Source organism: Ranitomeya imitator, chromosome 3, assembly GCF_032444005.1.
Source record: "Ranitomeya imitator isolate aRanImi1 chromosome 3, aRanImi1.pri, whole genome shotgun sequence".
In the NCBI taxonomy this organism is placed as follows: Eukaryota; Metazoa; Chordata; class Amphibia; order Anura; family Dendrobatidae; genus Ranitomeya; species Ranitomeya imitator.
The window spans coordinates 844,392,111-844,412,223 of record NC_091284.1 but is presented as its reverse complement, the minus strand read 5'-3'; the positions used below and the strand labels follow the sequence as shown (position 1 = coordinate 844,412,223).

At 47.6% G+C, this 20,113-nt stretch overlaps 1 protein-coding gene across 1 annotated transcript in view; it reads right to left on the bottom strand.

Annotated features, from left to right (window-relative positions):
* The window catches only part of DNHD1 (dynein heavy chain domain 1), a 349,228-nt gene that overhangs the window by 197,124 nt on the left and 131,991 nt on the right, over positions 1 to 20,113 (bottom strand). The window contains exons 12-18 of the mRNA XM_069760007.1: positions 14,296 to 14,421; positions 11,211 to 11,487; positions 10,210 to 10,337; positions 9,933 to 10,131; positions 9,766 to 9,857; positions 9,088 to 9,304; positions 8,799 to 8,924 (exon numbers count right to left, since the gene is read on the bottom strand). Of these exons, the coding sequence (XP_069616108.1) occupies positions 8,799 to 8,924; positions 9,088 to 9,304; positions 9,766 to 9,857; positions 9,933 to 10,131; positions 10,210 to 10,337; positions 11,211 to 11,487; positions 14,296 to 14,421 (1,165 nt within the window). The remainder of the gene's footprint in view (positions 1 to 8,798; positions 8,925 to 9,087; positions 9,305 to 9,765; positions 9,858 to 9,932; positions 10,132 to 10,209; positions 10,338 to 11,210; positions 11,488 to 14,295; positions 14,422 to 20,113) is intronic.

The following is a 20,113-nucleotide window of genomic DNA, read 5'->3' as shown; positions in this document are numbered from 1 at the left end:
AATCCAAAATCTTCTCCACAATATACTCCAATTCCCCCTCCACCAAAACAGGGGCAGGAGGCTCCACAGATGGAACCATAGGTGCCACGTATCTCCTCAACAACGACCTATGGAATACATTATGTATGGAAAAGGAGTCTGGGAGGGTCAGACGAAAAGACACCGGATTGAGAATCTCAGAAATCCTATACGGACCAATAAAACGAGGTTTAAATTTAGGAGAGGAAACCTTCATAGGAATATGACGAGAAGATAACCAAACCAGATCCCCAACACGAAGTCGGGGTCCCACACGGCGTCTGCGATTAGCGAAAAGCTGAGCCTTCTCCGGGGACAAGGTCAAATTGTCCACTACCTGAGTCCAGATCTGCTGCAACCTGTCCACCACATAATCCACACCAGGACAGTCCGAAGACTCAACCTGTCCTGAAGAGAAACGAGGATGGAACCCAGAATTGCAGAAAAATGGAGAGACCAAGGTAGCCGAGCTGGCCCGATTATTAAGGGCGAACTCAGCCAACGGCAAAAATGACACCCAATCATCCTGGTCAGCGGAAACAAAACATCTCAGATATGTTTCCAAGGTCTGATTGGTTCGTTCGGTCTGGCCATTAGTCTGAGGATGGAAGGCCGAGGAGAAAGATAGGTCAATGCCCATCCTACCACAAAAGGCTCGCCAGAACCTCGAGACAAACTGGGAACCTCTGTCAGAAACAATATTCTCAGGAATGCCATGTAAACGAACCACATGCTGGAAGAACAAAGGCACCAAATCAGAGGAGGAAGGCAATTTAACCAAGGGCACCAGATGGACCATTTTAGAAAAGCGATCACAGACCACCCAAATGACCGACATTTTTTGAGAAACGGGAAGGTCAGAAATGAAATCCATCGAAATATGTGTCCAAGGCCTCTTCGGGACCGGCAAGGGCAAAAGCAACCCACTGGCACGTGAACAGCAGGGCTTAGCCCTAGCACAAATTCCACAGGACTGCACAAAAGCACGCACATCCCGTGACAGAGATGGCCACCAGAAGGATCTAGCAACCAACTCCCTGGTACCAAAGATTCCTGGATGACCGGCCAGCACCGAACAATGAAGTTCAGAGATAACTTTACTAGTCCACCTATCAGGGACGAACAGTTTCTCGGCCGGACAACGATCAGGTTTATTAGCCTGAAATTTCTGCAACACTCTCCGCAAATCAGGGGAGATGGCAGACACAATGACTCCTTCCTTGAGGATACTCGCCGGCTCAGATAACCCCGGAGAGTCGGGCACAAAACTCCTAGACAGAGCATCCGCCTTCACATTTTTAGAGCCCGGAAGGTATGAAATCACAAAATCAAAACGAGCAAAAAATAACGACCAACGGGCCTGTCTAGGATTCAAGCGCTTGGCAGACTCAAGATAAGTAAGGTTCTTATGATCAGTCAAAACCACCACGCGATGCTTAGCACCCTCAAGCCAATGACGCCACTCCTCGAATGCCCACTTCATGGCCAGCAACTCTCGGTTGCCCACATCATAATTACGCTCAGCAGCAGAAAATTTCCTGGAAAAGAAAGCACATGGTTTGAACACTGAGCAACCAGAACCTCTCTGTGACAAAACCGCCCCTGCACCAATCTCAGAAGCATCAACCTCGACCTGGAACGGAAGAGAAACATCAGGTTGACACAACACAGGGGCACAGCAAAAACGACGCTTCAACTCCTGAAAAGCTTCCACGGCAGCAGAAGACCAATTAACCAAATCAGCACCCTTCTTGGTCAAATCGGTCAATGGTCTGGCAATGCTAGAAAAATTACAGATGAAGCGACGATAAAAATTAGCAAAGCCCAGGAATTTCTGCAGACTTTTTAGAGATGTCGGCTGAGTCCAATCCTGGATGGCCTGAACCTTAACCGGATCCATCTCGATAGTAGAAGGGGAAAAGATGAACCCCAAAAATGAAACTTTCTGCACACCGAAGAGACACTTAGATCCCTTCACGAACAAGGAATTAGCACGCAGTACCTGGAAAACCATTCTGACTTGCTTCACATGAGACTCCCAATCATCTGAGAAGATCAAAATGTCATCCAAGTAAACAATCAAGAATTTATCCAGATACTCACGGAAAATGTCATGCATAAAAGACTGAAAAACAGATGGAGCATTGGCAAGTCCGAACGGCATCACCAGATACTCAAAATGACCCTCGGGCGTATTAAATGCCGTTTTCCATTCATCTCCCTGCCTGATTCTCACCAGATTATACGCACCACGAAGATCAATCTTAGTAAACCAACTAGCCCCCTTAATCCGAGCAAACAAGTCAGAAATCAATGGCAAGGGATACTGAAATTTCACAGTGATCTTATTAAGAAGGCGGTAATCAATACACGGTCTTAGCGAACCATCCTTCTTGGCTACAAAAAAGAACCCTGCTCCCAATGGTGACGACGATGGGCGAATATGTCCCTTCTCCAGGGATTCCTTCACATAACTGCGCATAGCGGTGTGTTCAGGTACGGACAAATTAAATAAACGACCCTTAGGGAATTTACTACCAGGAATCAAATCGATAGCACAATCACAATTCCTATGCGGAGGTAGGGCATCAGACTTGGACTCTTCAAATACATCCTGAAAGTCCGACAAGAACTCTGGGATGTCAGAAGGAATGGATGACGAAATAGACAAAAATGGAACATCACCATGTACTCCCTGACAACCCCAGCTGGTTACCGACATAGAGTTCCAATCCAATACTGGATTATGGGTTTGTAGCCATGGCAACCCCAACACGACCACATCATGCAAATTATGCAGTACCAGAAAGCGAATAACTTCCTGATGTGCAGGAGCCATGCACATGGTCAGCTGGGCCCAGTACTGAGGCTTATTCTTGGCCAAAGGTGTAGCATCAATTCCTCTCAACGGAATAGGACACCGCAAAGGCTCCAAGAAAAATCCACAACGTTTAGCATAATCCAAATCCATCAGATTCAGGGCAGCGCCTGAATCCACAAACGCCATGACAGAATATGATGACAAAGAGCACATTAAGGTAATGGACAAAAGGAATTTGGACTGTACAGTACCAATGACGGCAGAGCTATCGAACCGCCTAGTGCGTTTAGGACAATTAGAAATAGCATGAGTAGAATCACCACAATAGAAACACAGTCTGTTCAGACGTCTGTGTTCTTGCCGTTCTACTTTAGTCATAGTCCTGTCGCACTGCATAGGCTCAGGTTTACTCTCAGACAATACCGCCAGATGGTGCACAGATTTACGCTCGTGCAAGCAACGACCGATCTGAATGGCCAAGGACATAGACTCATTCAAACCAGCAGGCATAGGAAATCCCACCATAACATCCTTAAGAGCTTCAGAGAGACCCTTTCTGAACAAAGCCGCTAGTGCAGATTCATTCCACAGAGTGAGTACTGACCATTTCCTAAATTTCTGGCAATATACTTCTACATCATCCTGACCCTGGCATAAAGCCAGCAGATTTTTCTCAGCTTGATCCACTGAATTAGGCTCATCGTAAAGCAATCCCAGCGCCTGGAAAAATGCATCAACATTACTCAATGCAGAATCTCCTGGTGCAAGAGAAAACGCCCAGTCCTGTGGGTCGCCGCGCAAAAAAGAAATAATAATCAAAACCTGTTGAATAGGATTACCAGAAGAATGAGGTTTCAAGGCCAAAAATAGCTTACAATTATTTCTGAAGCTCAGGAACTTAGTTCTGTCACCAAAAAACAAATCAGGAATCGGAATTCTTGGTTCTAGCATCGATTTCTGATCAATAGTATCTTGAATCTTTTGTACATTTACAACGAGATTATCCATTGAGGAGCACAGAGCCTGAATATCCATGTCCACAGCTGTGTCCTGAAGCACTCTAATGTCTAGGGGAAAAAAAAGACTGAAGACAGAGCTAAGAAAAAAAAATGATGTCAGGATTTCTTTTTTCCCTCTATTGGAAATCATAGGAGGGCTCCTTGTACTGTTATGGCTGGCAATCAGGCAACACAGCGTGCAGTAATCAGCGCACATACAGAGATCTGGCAATAACCAAAAACAATAGGACAAGCTCTGAGATGTGGAATCTCTGTAGACTGCAGTACCTGATCTATCCTCACACAACTATAAGCAGCAGTGGATTGCGCCTATCAACTACCTATGCAACTCGGCACTGCCTGAGGAGCTGACTAGCCTGAAGATAGAAATACAAGCCTGACTTACCTCAGAGAAATACCCCAAAGGAATAGGCAGCCCCCACATATAATAACTGTTAGCAAGATGAAAAGACAAACGTAGGAATGAAATAGATTCAGCAAAGTGAGGCCCGATATTCTAGACAGAGCGAGGATAGCAAAGAGAACTATGCAGTCTACAAAAAACCCTTAAACGAAAACCACGCAAAGGGGCAAAAAGACCCACCGTGCCGAACTAACAGCACGGCGGTGCACCCCTTTGCTTCTCAGAGCTTCCAGCAAAAGTTAATAGCAAGCTGGACAGAAAAAACAGAAAACAAACAAGAAGCACTTATCTAGCAGAGCAGCAGGCCCAAGGAAAGATGCAGTAGCTCAGATCCAACACTGGAACATTGACAAGGAGCAAGGAAGACAGACTCAGGTGGAGCTAAATAGCAAGGCAGCCAACGAGCTCACCAAAACACCTGAGGGAGGAAGCCCAGAGACTGCAATACCACTTGTGACCACAGAAGTGAACTCAGCCACAGAATTCACAACAAACATGGCAGCAGACGCTTCACGTCCTCCTATCACCTGAGGAACATGGCAGCAGACGCTTCACGTCCTCCTATCACCTGAGGAACATGGCAGCAGACGCTTCACATCCTCCAGTCACCTGAGGAACATGGCAGCAGACGCTTCACGTCCTCCTATCACCTGAGGAACATGGCAGCAGACGCTTCACGTCCTCCAATCACCTGAGGAACATGGCAGCAGACGCTTCACTTCCTCCTATCACCTGAGGAACATGGCAGCAGACGCTTCACGTCCTCCTATCACCTGAGGAACATGGCAGCAGACGCTTCACGTCCTCCTATCACCTGAGGAACATGGTAGCAGACGCTTCACGTCCTCCTATCACCTGAGGAACATGGCAGCAGACGCTTCACGTCCTCCTATCACCTGAGGAACATGGTAGCAGACGTGTTATGTTTGCAAATGACAGGTGTTATGAAGGCAATCCAGAAACACAGTGTGCTTAGCGATCAGAGCGCACACAGTGATCTGACAAATACCCAAAAATACAAGAACGAGCTCTGAGACGTGGAAACTCTGTAGACTGCACACCTGATCCTATCCTAAACACAACTAAAAGCGGCTGTGGATTGCGCCTAACAACTACCTAGGCAACTCGGCACAGCCTAAGAAACTAGCTAGCCTGAAGATAGAAAAATAGGCCTGACTTGCCCCAGAGAAATTCCCCAAAGGAAAAGGCAGCCCCCCACATATAATGACTGTGAGTAAGATGAAAAGACAAAACGTAGGGATGAAATAGATTCAGCAAAGTGGGGCCCGATATTCTAGGACAGAGCGAGGACAGTAAAGCGAACTTTGCAGTCTACAAAAAACCCTAAAGCAAAACCACGCAAAGGGGGCAAAAAAAACCCACCGTGCCGAACTAACGGCACGGCGGTACACCCTTTGCGTCTCAGAGCTTCCAGCAAAACAAAAGACAAGCTGGACAGAAAAAAAGCAACAAAAAGCAAAAAGCACTTAGCTATACAGAGCAGCAGGTCACAGGAACAATCAGGAGAAGCTCAGATCCAACACTGAAACATTGACAAGGAGCAAGGATAGCAGCATCAGGCGGAGTTAAGTAATGAAGCAGTTAACGAGCTCACCAGAACACCTGAGGGAGGAAGCTCAGAAGCTGCAGTACCACTTGTGACCACAGGAGTGAATTCAGCCACAGAATTCACAACACAGACGCTTCACGTCCTCCTATCACCTGAGGAACATGGCAGCAGACGCTTCACGTCCTCCAGTCACCTGAGGAACATGGCAGCAGACGCTTCACGTCCTCCTATCACCTGAGGAACATGGCAGCAGACGCTTCACGTCCTCCAGACAACTGAGGAACATGGCAGCAGACGCTTCACGTCCTCCTATCACCTGAGGAACATGGTAGCAGACGCTTCACGTCCTCCTATCACCTGAGAAACATGGCAGCAGACGCTTCACGTCCTCCAGTCACCTGAGGAACATGGCAGCAGACGCTTCACGTCCTCCTATCACCTGAGGAACATGGTAGCAGACGCTTCACGTCCTCCTATCACCTGAGGAACATGGCAGCAGACGCTTCACGTCCTCCAGTCACCTGAGGAACATGGCAGCAGACGCTTCACGTCCTCCTATCACCTGAGGAACATGGCAGCAGACGCTTCACGTCCTCCTATCACCTGAGGAACATGGCAGCAGACACTTCACTTCCTCCTATCACCTGAGGAACATGGCAGCAGACGCTTCACGTCCTCCAGTCACCTGAGGAACATGGCAGCAGACGCTTCACGTCCTCCAGACAACTGAGGAACATGGCAGCAGACGCTTCACGTCCTCCTATCACCTGAGGAACATGGCAGCAGACACTTCACTTCCTCCTATCACCTGAGGAACATGGCAGCAGACGCTTCACGTCCTCCTATCACCTGAGGAACATGGCAGCAGACGCTTCACGTCCTCCAGACAACTGAGGAACATGGCAGCAGACGCTTCACGTCCTCCTATCACCTGAGGAACATGGTAGCAGACGCTTCACGTCCTCCTATCACCTGAGAAACATGGCAGCAGACGCTTCACGTCCTCCAGTCACCTGAGGAACATGGCAGCAGACGCTTCACGTCCTCCTATCACCTGAGGAACATGGCAGCAGACGCTTCACGTCCTCCTATCACCTGAGGAACATGGTAGCAGACGCTTCACGTCCTCCTATCACCTGAGGAACATGGCAGCAGACGCTTCACGTCCTCCAGTCACCTGAGGAACATGGCAGCAGACGCTTCACGTCCTCCTATCACCTGAGGAACATGGCAGCAGACGCTTCACGTCCTCCTATCACCTGAGGAACATGGCAGCAGACGCTTCACGTCCTCCTATCACCTGAGGAACATGGCAGCAGACGCTTCACGTCCTCCAGTCAACTGAGGAACATGGCAGCAGACGCTTCACGTCCTCCTATCACCTGAGGAACATGGCAGCAGACGCTTCACGTCCTCCTATCACCTGAGGAACATGGTAGCAGACGCTTCACGTCCTCCAGTCACCTGAGGAACATGGCAGCAGACGCTTCACGTCCTCCAGTCACCTGAGGAACATGGCAGCAGACGCTTCACGTCCTCCTATCACCTGAGGAACATGGCAGCAGACGCTTCACGTCCTCCAGTCACCTGAGGAACATGGCAGCAGACGCTTCACGTCCTCCTATCACCTGAGGAACATGGCAGCAGACGCTTCACGTCCTCCAATCACCTGAGGAACATGGCAGCAGACGCTTCACGTCCTCCTATCACCTGAGGAACATGGCAGCAGACGCTTCACGTCCTCCAATCACCTGAGGAACATGGCAGCAGACGCTTCACTTCCTCCTATCACCTGAGGAACATGGCAGCAGACGCTTCACGTCCTCCTATCACCTGAGGAACATGGCAGCAGACGCTTCACTTCCTCCTATCACCTGAGGAACATGGCAGCAGACACTTCACGTCCTCTATCACCTGAGGAACATGGCAGCAGGCGCTTCATGTCCTCCAATCACCTGAGGAACATGGCAGCAGACGCTTCACGTCCTCCAGTCACCTGAGGAACATGGCAGCAGACGCTTCACGTCCTCCTATCACCTGAGGAACATGGTAGCAGACGCTTCACGTCCTCCAATCACCTGAGGAACATGGCAGCAGACGCTTCACGTCCTCCTATCACCTGAGGAACATGGCAGCAGACACTTCACGTCCTCCTATCACCTGAGGAACATGGCAGCAGACGCTTCACGTCCTCCTATCACCTGAGGAACATGGCAGCAGACGCTTCACGTCCTACTATCACCTGAGGAACATGGCAGCAGACACTTCACATCCTCCTATCACTTGTGGAACAAGGCAGCAGACGCTTCACGTCCTCCTATCACCTGAGGAACATGGCAGCAGACGCTTCACATCCTCCTATCACCTGAGGAACATGGCAGCAGACGCTTCACGTCCTCCTATCACCTGAGGAACATGGCAGCAGACGCTTCACATCCTCCTATCACCTGAGGAACATGTCAGCAGACTCTTCACGTGCTCCTATCACTTGTGGAACATGGCAGCAGACGCTTCATGTCCTCCTATCACCTGAGGAACATGGCAGCAGACGCTTCGCATCCTCCTATCACCTGAGGAACATGGTAGCAGACGCTTCACGTCCTCCTATCACTTGAGGAACATGGCAGCAGACGCTTCACGCTCTTTTAACACCTGAGTAACATGGCAGCAGACGCTTCATGCCCTCCTACCACCTGACTCCTGAGGAACATGGCAGCAGACGCTTCATGTCCTCCAATCACCTGAGGAACATGGCAGCAGACGCTTCATGTCCTCCAATCACCTGAGGAACATGGCAGCAGGCGCTTCATGTCCTCCAATCAACTGAGGAACATGGCAGCAGGCGCTTCACGCTCTTTTAACACCTGAGTAACATGGCAGCAGTCGCTTCATGTCCTCCTATCACCTGAGGAACATGGCAGCAGGAGATGATGCTTCATCTGATGAAGAAGGTCATATTATTTTTACCAAGGCTGTTAAGTTTTTGGATCCATTCGGAGATTTCGTCTTGCTGAAGAGCAGAATATGGAGAGTTTCTGATGGCCTGAAGAGACAGCAGACTGTCATCAATGAGACTGCAGAGAGATCGCCAGTCTAGAGGAGAGAAGAGATGCCAGAGATGATGACGCACCACCATTAAACGTAGTGGAGGAATTTCAGGTCATATAACAGAGGAGAAGATGGAGAAGATGGAAGGTGCCAGAGAACATAGAAATGTGATGTAGAGGGGTACAGCGCTGCGGTGGTGTCCTCTCACCGGTCAGGAGGAAGGTGCCGCTGTCCCGGCTGCTGTGCCCTTTCGCACGGTCCCTGAATTTGCCGCTCATTGGCCTCTTGGACGCGTCCGGTGCAGGATCTTCTCTGGAGTCACAAAGGAAAAATCTGACAAGACGGAAATTTCTCTGTCTCCAGAACGTCTGAATCTTCTGAAATTCCTGCAAGATGGAGAATTCTGCACGAGCCCCGAGCAGCACCTGACAGGAGAGAACGTTACTGTGAGATCGGACACACCGAGTGCAGCTCTGGAGGTGACTAAGGTAAGACACGATGTGACTGCAGCTCTGGAGGTGACTGGAGGATAAGACATGATGTAACGGCAGAATAGTGAGTGCAGCTCTGGAGGTGACTGGAGGATAACACATGATGTAATAGCAGAGTAGTAACTGCAGCTCTGGAGGTGACTGGAGGATAAGAGATGATGTATTGGCAGAATAGTAACTGCAGCTCTGGAGGTGACTGGAGGATAAGAGATGATGTGTTAGCAGAATAGTGAGTGCAGCTCTGGAGGTGACTGGAGTATAATAGATTATGTATTAGCAGAATAGTGAGTGCAGCTCTGGAGCTAGGTGGAGGATAATAGATGATGTATTAGCAGAATCTGGAGTACAGCTCTGGAGGTGGGTGCAGTATGTCCGGGAGGACCGTGGCCCTTCACCTTCTGGATGTCCTCCTGCTCTCTATGTAGGGGGTAGGACAGCAGCTCTTTCAGCGTCAGCGTTTCTGGCCCACCAGAGACATTCCCCATAACTAGAACGAGATGATATGGTTAATAGTCAGCAGTGAGGCCTATGACTGACGCAGGCCCTCCACCCCTGAAGTTACCGGCAAAGATGGTCACCCAGTGTTTGTGCTTCACAGCGGGGTCCTGCAGTGCCTGGAGCAGGGGAAGGTGCTGAGAGAAATCCTGAAGCTTGCCCTTGATAACTTGTAGGACAGGGTCCTCGTTCGGGAGGATCAGCAGCAGGTCCTGTAGACTATTCTCCCACTGCTGCAGCTTCTCTCCCACCTGCTCCATCTTCACCTGTAGATGAGTAATCATTAGGTGGGTTGGTATTGATCTCAGGGGTCACCATGTCTGGGGCATATGCGTTCCAATTACCTTCATGAAGGGTTTTAGCTTCCAGGCAGCAATATGCTCCCGGCATCTGGTCAGCAGCTTCCATGAGTCTTGTTGTGCCTGAATCATCTGTTCCCCAAGAGAAATCACAGCGAAGTCGAAGCTTTTTCCTAAAAATAGACAATTAGTTAACTGTCCACCAGCCTGAAAGACTGAAAATATATCAGGAACGATAAGAGGCAGCTGTGGTGATCAGGCAGCCTTGAAAACACGTGGTGGAGAACATGGAACCCTGAGACACTTGGTGCAGACTAGACAACCTGGAGGACACGTCGTGGAGAAAATGCATCCTGTAAAACACATGCAGGAGAACATGCAATCGGGAAGACACATGGTGGAGATTATGCAACCTGGAGAACACATGGTGGTGAACATGCAACCTGGGGAACACGTGGTGGATAAAATTCAACCCGGGGAACACGTGGTGGAGAATATGCAACCTGGGGAACAAGTGGTGGAGAATATGCAATCTGGGGAACAAGTGGTGGTGAACATGAATCCAGGGGGAACACGCAGTGGAGAGCATGCAACCTGGGGAACAAGTGGTGGAGAACATTCAACCTGGGGAACATGTTGTGGAGAACATGCAACCTTGGGAACATGTGGTGGAGAACATGGGGAACATGTGGTGGAGAACATTGAGCCTGGGGAATATGTGGTGAACATGCAACCTGGGGAACACGTGGTGGATAAAATTCAACCTGGGGAACACGTGGTGGAGAATATGCAACTTGGGGAACATGTGGTGGAGAACATGCAATCTGGGGAACACGTGGTGGAGAACATGCAACCTGGGGAACATGTGGTGGAGAACATGCAACCTGGGAAACACGTGGTGGAGAATATGCAACCTGGGGAACAAGTGGTGGTGAACATGCAACATGGAGAACATGGTGGTGGCATGTAGACTGGAGGACAGGACATGAAGAGAGTGGAACACAAAGAAAATATGACATTAAGACAAGGGAACATTTCGTCCTTACCTTGTAAGATTTGACGTGATTGACTGAAGTCTCGCAACCGACACAGAGAAAAACACAATTTGTGAAGTAATGTTCCCAGATTGCTCAGAATTATGGCCACATTCTGATTGGGATCTCGAAAATGTGAGGAGGAAGTGGCTACAATCAGATCTTCTGCCTCTTTATAACAGGCCTGGAATGACTGTTCCAAGCTGCCAGACATGGATGGGAGGTGACTGCTAAGGAACTCAGATGATGTCTTCAGAAAATGCTGGTACATGGCCCAAGTTTCAGTCAGCTAAGAGACACAAGTCATGGAAAAAGGTTCTTGAGTACATTGACCATGCTCAGAAGAGAGGCCTCCACTAATTACACAGTTTGTCGTCTACATATGGCCTCCATCAGGGACCCAGGTCACTGCTTATACGAAGCCTCTACCAGTGACACATTTCACCTTGTACATGAGGCCTCCACAACTGATACAGGTCACCACCTACACAAGACCTCCATCAGTGACACAAGTCACTGCCTACAAGAGCCATCCACCAATGACACAGGTCGCCATCTACAGGAGACTTCCATCAGTGACACAGGTCATTGCCTATACGAACGAGGCCGCTCCCAGTGACATTTCACCTCCTACATGAAGCCTCTACCAGAGAAACGGGTCACCTCTTGCACGAGCCATCCACCAATGACATAGGTCACCTCCTGTATAAGGCTTTAATCAGGCCTATATGAGGCCTCTAGCAGTGACACAATTCATCTCCTACACGAGGCTTCACCAGTGACACAGGTCAACTACACGAGCCTTCAACCAATGACATAGGTCACCTCCTGCATGAGGCTTCAGTGACACAGGTCACCATCTACATGAGGCTTCCACCAGTGACACTGGTCAACGACTATGTGAGAACTCCACCAGTGACACAGGTCACCATCTACATGAGGCTTTCACCATTGACACAGGTCACCGCCTACATGAGGCTTTCACCTGTGATACAGGTCATCACCACCTACATGAGAACTCCACCCGTGTCACAGGTAACCATCTACATGAGGCTTTCACACATTGACACAGGTCACCGCCTACATGAGAACGCCACCAGTGACATAGGTCACTGCCTACATGAGGCTTCCACCAGTGACACAGGTCAACGCCTGCATGAGAACTCCACCAGTGACATGGGTCACAATCTACATGAGGCTTCCATCAGTGACCCAGGTCAATGTCTATATGAGGTCTCCACCATTGACACATTTCGCCACCTACGTGAGAACTCCATCAGTGACACAGATCACAGCCTACATGATGATTCCACTAGTGAAACAGATTACCATCTACATGAGAACTCCACCAGTGACACAGATCACAGCCTACATGATGCTTCCACTAGTGAAACAGGTTACCATCTACATGAGAACTCCACCAGTGACACAGGTCACCACCTATGTGAGAACTCCACCAGTGACACAGATCACCGCCTACATGAGGCTTCCACTAGTGACACAAGTCATTGCCTACTTGAGAACTCCACCAGTGACACAGGTCACCATCTACATGAGGCTTCCATCAGTGACACAGGTCACTGCCGACATGAGGCCTCCACCATTAACACAGGTCACCGCCTACATGAGGACACAAAAAATAGACCTAAAAATTAGCTTTTATTATGTACCTCTAAAAAAGCTCAATATGTAAAAAAAACCTCACATGTTGGTGAGTAGATCAGACACAGGTGCTAAATATTAAAAAAACAGGTCAAAATATATAATGATTTATGGAAAGAGTCTAGAGGAAGAAACAGCTAATACTCAGTTTCCCTACCTGGCAGCGGAGGTTGGCACCCTAGGGGGAAAACGTAATGGCGCCCCCGCTCCACGTAGGCTAACCCTGTCTGACCCTAAAAAGGAAATCCCTCACCAAGCCGTCAACAACACCCATGAAGTGCTCAAGGTCAAGGGCTTTCTGACAATGAACCTGACTGTAGATGTATCATGTAGGTGACAATGCTGCACATAGGATAGTATTGTGTTATGCTCACTATTTCAGAGTATGACGGATGGTATTGATTGACTGTAGTATCTGGATAGATGTCTATATATTTTATAGATGCAATAGATTGGAGGTATTTAGAGTTATTGACAATCATATAGAATTTCAATTCATCAAAACCCTCCAATCTGAAACCTCTGAAGAGAATACAAATGACAGTCCAGATAGAGTATTAAACCATAGATGTCTCCAAGGCAGAGAGATACATGTGCAAGTTGGCTGGGGACACATCATCCCTCAATATCCCTACAGCCACATACTTATATCAGAGCTTTTTTAGAGGTACATAATAAAAGCTAATTTTTGTTTTTTTTTGTTTAGGTTTATATATTAGATATCAGACCTCAATTCATCTATTTGGTTTTCTCACCATCTACATGAGGCCTCCACCAATAACACAGGTCCCCACCTACACGAGCCACCCAATGACATAGCTGACGGTCACATGAGGCATTCATCAGTGACACAGGTCATCACCTACGTGAGGTGTAGCAAAAAACTCGGCACTCAAACTTAGCTTTATAAGTGGTTGAATTGTATCCACACTTAGTAGCAAAAAAACGTTTTGGTCCTATTAGCCGGACCTTCATCAGTCACAGCGGTAAGTTGTGAATAAAAACAGATGCACCCACAGGATTGTGGGTTTTCAGTAAAGTCGTAGCAGAAGGTGGACGCAGTCCATGTTTCAGGAGTGTAGCCGAATCCGGCAGATAACCTTAGAAGATCCAGAGCCTGCGTGTCTGGTCTGAAGGGGACGCGGCATCCACCGCAAGTCCAAGCGACTGGACTGCCGGATTCGGCTACACTCCTGAGACACGGACTGCGTCCACCTTCGGCTACGACTTTACTGAGAACCCACAATCCTGTGGGTCCATCAGTTTTTACATCATGAGGCCTACACCAATGACACAGGTCCTTCACCTACGTGAGACCTCTACCAATTAAACAGATCATCACCTTTGTGAGACCTCCACCAGTGACACAGCTCATTGCCTACCCAAGATCTCCATTTCTGTGGCGGGTACATGGGGATGCATTGTTGATATCTACCTTGCTGCTGATTTCCTGCTCTTTTGTCGTTTGTTGCCGGTAGTTCGTGCGGATGACCACTTGGAGGGAGCGTACATGTTCAACTCGTTCTTCTAATTCATGTTTTTTCATTTTGCACTCAGCAACCTGAGAGATAATATAATGACTAAACGTGTAAAATGAGGTAAGATATTGATGTGACAAAGTTGCCCAACTGCAAGAGGGAATCCAAAAGACCACTTAAATGAAACCACCAGAGACCACGTAAAGAACGCTCAATAGGCCATGAGAAGAAATCTCTAGAGACAATGTAAAAGAAATGTGAAGAACCCCCAGAGGCTACATGAAGACCCCCCAGAGACCACGTGAAGAACCTGCCAGCGATCACGTGAACAACCCCCAGAGACCACATGAAGAACAGTCAGAGACCATGTGAAAGAAACCCCATGAGGCAAAGTGAAGAAATCCCCCAGAGATGATGTGAAGAACCAACCAGAGACCACGTGAAGGAAACCCCCAGAGAGCATGGGAAAAAAATCTAGACATCACATGAAGACATCCCCAGTGCCCATGTAAAGAAACCCCCTAGAAAAAACATGAAGAAACCTCCAGGCAACCACACACAAGACATGAAGTGAACGAGGAAGACATCGTGTATGAGTGGCAAGAAACAAAGGAAGTCACAGATGGTGAGAGGGTCATGTAAATAAGGTAACAGCTTCTTACAAGCGTCACTACCTTACTGCTCCCTACATACACATCATTCTCATACTACAACATATACAAAGTGCTAAGCATAAATGAGTACACCCCCTGTGAAAAGTAACATTTTAAACAAGATGTCACTGGACACAAGAACTGTTTCCACTTTCTGACAATTCTCGGTTTCACATAACATTTTCCCCCATAACAGGACAGTGATGTTATAATATAACTCATCACAAAAGCTTCACTTTCGCTCAAATTTGTTGATGTAAAAATGAGTGCACCCCCCATCAGTAACTCCTGCATCTAGTGTTGTGTGTGATCTCCATGATGTGTAAGGAGGCACTGAGACTTCAAGGCCTGGAAGGAACAAGTGGCGACATATTACATCATACATCTTTCTCCATCTTCAGAACAAGATCTAGAGCGTGGATGCCGGATGGAGAGTGGTGACAACTTGTCTCCAGACCTCCCTATAGAGGTCCGGTTATCAGGAGACTCTTGGCCACTGAGTCACCGTCAGATGTTCTTCTCCAGAAATGCAGCAGATGTGAGTTTTGTTTCATTGTCATGTAAGGAAAATGCCGTACACCGAGGGCAGGAGTCATGGTGGCATCTTCTCTGTCACTATAGATCAGGACATGTGACTAAATGATCCTATCAATGCAACTCATGTGCCCACCCTGACACCAGCAGGTCATGTGTCCCCACATAAGGGCACGGCCACCACCAAGTATGGCTGAAGGCACCAGGCCATGACAAGAATGTATCTAGAAGCTGCCTGGTGCCTCCAGTGAGACCTCAGTGTGACAGTGACGCCTTAGGGGAGTTGTGGAGATAAGTTGTCACCACTCTCCCTCCATCATCCAGGCTCTAGAGCTCGTTCTGGAGATGGAGAAAGATGAACGCTGTAATATCTCATGGCCACATTGTTCCTTCCCGGCCTAGAAGACTAGCTGCCTCCTTACACATCATGGAGGTCACACACAACACTAGATGGAGGAGTTACTGATGGGGGGTGTACTCGTTGTTATATATATAGATTCCACTGGCGCTAGACACAAGGTTCTTTGGGGGTTCTAGCTGCCTGTTTGGGTGTCAACCACCTGTTTTCAAAAGTATAAATTAGAATAAAAATAATAAAAGTCCAAAACGGCGCTCAGAAACCAGTCGCTATGCAACTAGTGGTAAAGCAAATCCGCCAAAAAAAAAAGTTATGTCCTCACATAGAAGTATCAGTACACAGGAAAATGCCGCTCCTAGAACCACGCTGCGGGAAAGTATATTTAATGTCACCGGAAAGTGGGAGACGTGGAAACAACTAGGTCCACACAATGTAGGTATAGATTGGGGCAGCGGTGTGCCAGTGGTGTCACCAAGAGTCCGGTGAATTTCCAGAGGTACAAAATGGACACAAAAATTGTATATAATGACTCAGATAAAATATATATGAGGTCCCTGGGTCCCCAGTGAACTTTACCAATGATCTGGTGCCTTAAGTGCCACTACTAAAAGCGATATTTTGTACCATGCAATTGGTTGCAATAAAGGAGTTACCTTAGTTAATGTAAGTTGTTCCTGGCACGGTGCGTTGGTTGTAAAAGGAAGATGGATAGCGACCACTATTGAGAAAGCTGGGTGCACTGGCTGTTAGGAGAACCACACCATAATGACTGCTTTAGAGAGCTGGGTGTGGTGTACAATCGGCTTGTCTAAACGATTGGTGGTGGCGGCGAGTAGTCTAGGGTTTCATGGCGTTAGCGGTGACCGTACAGGTATATACATATAATCCATGCAATGGAATTTGGAGGTGTATATACCATATGCTCACTGTTAGTTTCCCGATAACTGGCCAAGTGGTGCAAACAACCTGCAGCCTCCTCTGTTATTCTTTGGCCAATCGTGTAATTATCTGGATGATAGGGGGCAGCATAGAGCTGTTCGACACAAAGATCACAGCAGGTGGTTCTGCGAGACCTTGCCGGCCTGTGATATTGTGAATTTGTGTGATAAGATCTTGACACCTCTGATCGGGCGAACATAGCCTTTCTAATGTCTCATCTTGGAGGAGAGGTTCTGGCATGGCTCAACCCTTGGTGGGAAAGAGGTGATGCTATAATTTCGGATCTACAGGCTTACCTAGAGGTGATCCACAAGGTAATTGATGAGCCAGGCCGAGTTACATTTGCTGCCTCATCTCTTTAGACTATGCCAGGACATTCTGTCTGTAGGCCAATATGCCATACTGTTCTACACCTGGCTTCTGAACTCAGCTGAAATAATGAGACTTTGTTAGATGCCTCTGGGATGAATTGTTCGGAAGGATCAAGTGTGAGATAGCAGGTCGAGACATTCCCACTACTCTGGACGATATAGTTTCCCTGGCCATCTGAACCGACCTCTGGTTACAGGAGCACTCTCGAGAGACAGCACTTCAAAGAATGCTGCTTTAAGTACCGCTGTCCTTCCAAAGGCCACTCATTCCTTCAGCCTATGCAGGATGACAGCGTGGAGCTGGCTGAGCAACACCAGCAGTTAGGTCGAGTCAAAGGCTTGTACTTCTATTGTGGAGACACCGGCCACCTCATTCGCTCTTGTCCCAAGAAGCCAGGAAACTTCCAAGCCTAGGCTAGTAGTAGAGGCTACCCTGAGTGAAAGCGATTCCTCTTCACCGCTAATCCTGACTGCATCTGTAACTTCTGGAGGTTTCCAGTTCATTTTGATGTCATACCTGGAACATCATACAACTACCAGTGGTAGATCATTACCAGATCCCAGTTCGACAACTCCAGAATCCATTGTTTACGAAGCTGTTCAGGTGGCCATCAAGCAATTAGAACTCGGGATAGGAATGCTGCAAACTAAAAAGTTTGCCTTTTACTTACTTCCTAATCGGTTTCATCCACTTCTCCTAGGTCTTCCTTGGCCCCGCATGCATGAACCCATCCTTGACTGTAGATACGGAGAGTTGCTACGTTGGGGACAGTCTTGTCTTGAAAAGTGTCTTGTACTAGTGCAACCTCTTTGGCCGTTGGTGGCTCCATCTTCTCTGTCATGATTACCATCTGTCTACTGGTCATATGCTTAGGTATTTGAGAAGAAGAAAGCAGAGACATTACCTCCACATAGGCCGTACGACTGCCCTTTAGATCTGCTTCCCCTATCTTCATCTCCATGAGGCCATATTTATCTCCTGTCCCAGGTAGAGATCCTTTTCTTATTAATAATAATATAAATAATAATAATAATTTTTATTTATATGGTGCCAACATATTCCGCAGCACGTTACATTATAGGGGGGATTTGTACAGACAATAGACATTACAGCATAACCATAAATACAGATCAAAACAGATACAAGAGGAGTGAGGGCCCTGCTGCTCGCAAGCTTACAATCTATGAGGAAAAAGGGAGACACGAGACGTACAATGCCTACAAGTAGTATTCAACCCCCTGCAGATTTAGCAGGTTTAATAAGATGCAAATAAGTTAGAGCCTTCAAACTTCAAACAAGAGCAGGATTTATTAACAGATGCATAAATCTTACAAACCAAAAAGTTTTGTTGCTCAGTTAAATTTTTATAAATTTTAAACATAAAAGTGTGGGTCAATTATTATTCAACCCCTAGGTTTAATATTTTGTGGAATAACCTTTGTTTGCAATTACAGCTAATAATCGTCTTTTATAAGACCTGATCAGGCCGGCACAGGTCTCTGGAGTTATCAATTGGGTTAAGGTCAGGAGACTGACTAGGCCACTGCAACACCTTGATCTTGATTTTTTGCCTCTTGAACCAGGCCTTGGTTTTCTTGGCTGTGTGCTTTGGGTCGTTGTCTTGTTGGAAGATGAAATGACGACCCATCTTAAGATCCTTGATGGAGGAGCAGAGGTTCTTGGCCAAAATCTCCAGGTAGGCCGTGCTATCCATCTTCCCATGGATGCGGACCAGATGGCCAGGCCCCTTGGCTGAGAAACAGCCCCACAGCATGATGCTGCCACCACCATGCTTGACTGTAGGGATGGTATTCTTGGGGTCGTATGCAGTGCCATCCAGTCTCCAAACGTCACGTGTGTGGTTGGCACCAAAGATCTCGATCTTGGTCTCATCAGACCAGAGAACCTTGAACCAGTCAGTCTCAGAGTCCTCCAAGTGATCATGAGCAAACTGTAGACGAGCTTTGACATGACGCTTTGAAAGTAAAGGTACCTTACGGGCTCGTCTGGAACGGAGACCATTGCGGTGGAGTACGTTACTTATGGTATTGACTGAAACCAATGTCCCCACTGCCATGAGATCTTCCCGGAGCTCCTTCCTTGTTGTCCTTGGGTTAGCCTTGACTCTTCGGACAAGCCTGGCCTCGGCACGGGAGGAAACTTTCAAAGGCTGTCCAGGCCGTGGAAGGCTAACAGTAGTTCCATAAGCCTTCCACTTCCGGATGATGCTCCCAACAGTGGAGACAGGTAGGCCCAACTCCTTGGAAAGGGTTTTGTACCCCTTGCCAGCCTTGTGACCCTCCACGATCTTGTCTCTGATGGCCTTGGAATGCTCCTTTGTCTTTCCCATGTTGACCATGTATGAGTGCTGTTCACAAGTTTGGGGAGGGTCTTAAATAGTCAGAAAAGGCTGGAAAAAGAGATAATTAATCCAAACATGTGAAGCTCATTGTTCTTTGTGCCTGAACTACTTCTTAATACTTTAGGGGAACCAAACAGAATTCTGGTGGGTTGAGGGGTTGAATAATAAATGACCCTCTGAAAAGACTTTTCACAATTTAAAAAAACAAACAAACAAAGAAATAACATTCTTTTTTGCTGCAGTGCATTTCACACTTCCAGGCTGATCTACAGTCCAAATGTCACAATGCCAAGTTAATTCCAAATGTGTAAACCTGCTAAATCTGCAGGGGGTTGAATACTACTTGTAGGCACTGTAGATGGTAACAATTGCTTTCATTGTTCGGATGTTCATGTAAAGCTGCAGGTTATCAGCCTTAGTATGTAACAGTACAGACACAGAGGGCTAATAACTGCATAAAGCATGAGAGGACCTGATGCGAGGAGCCTGATTAAGGTTTAAGTTTTTTGAATGGGCCACACAGGGATAGTTAGGTTACTGTGTTGAGGCGGTAGGCC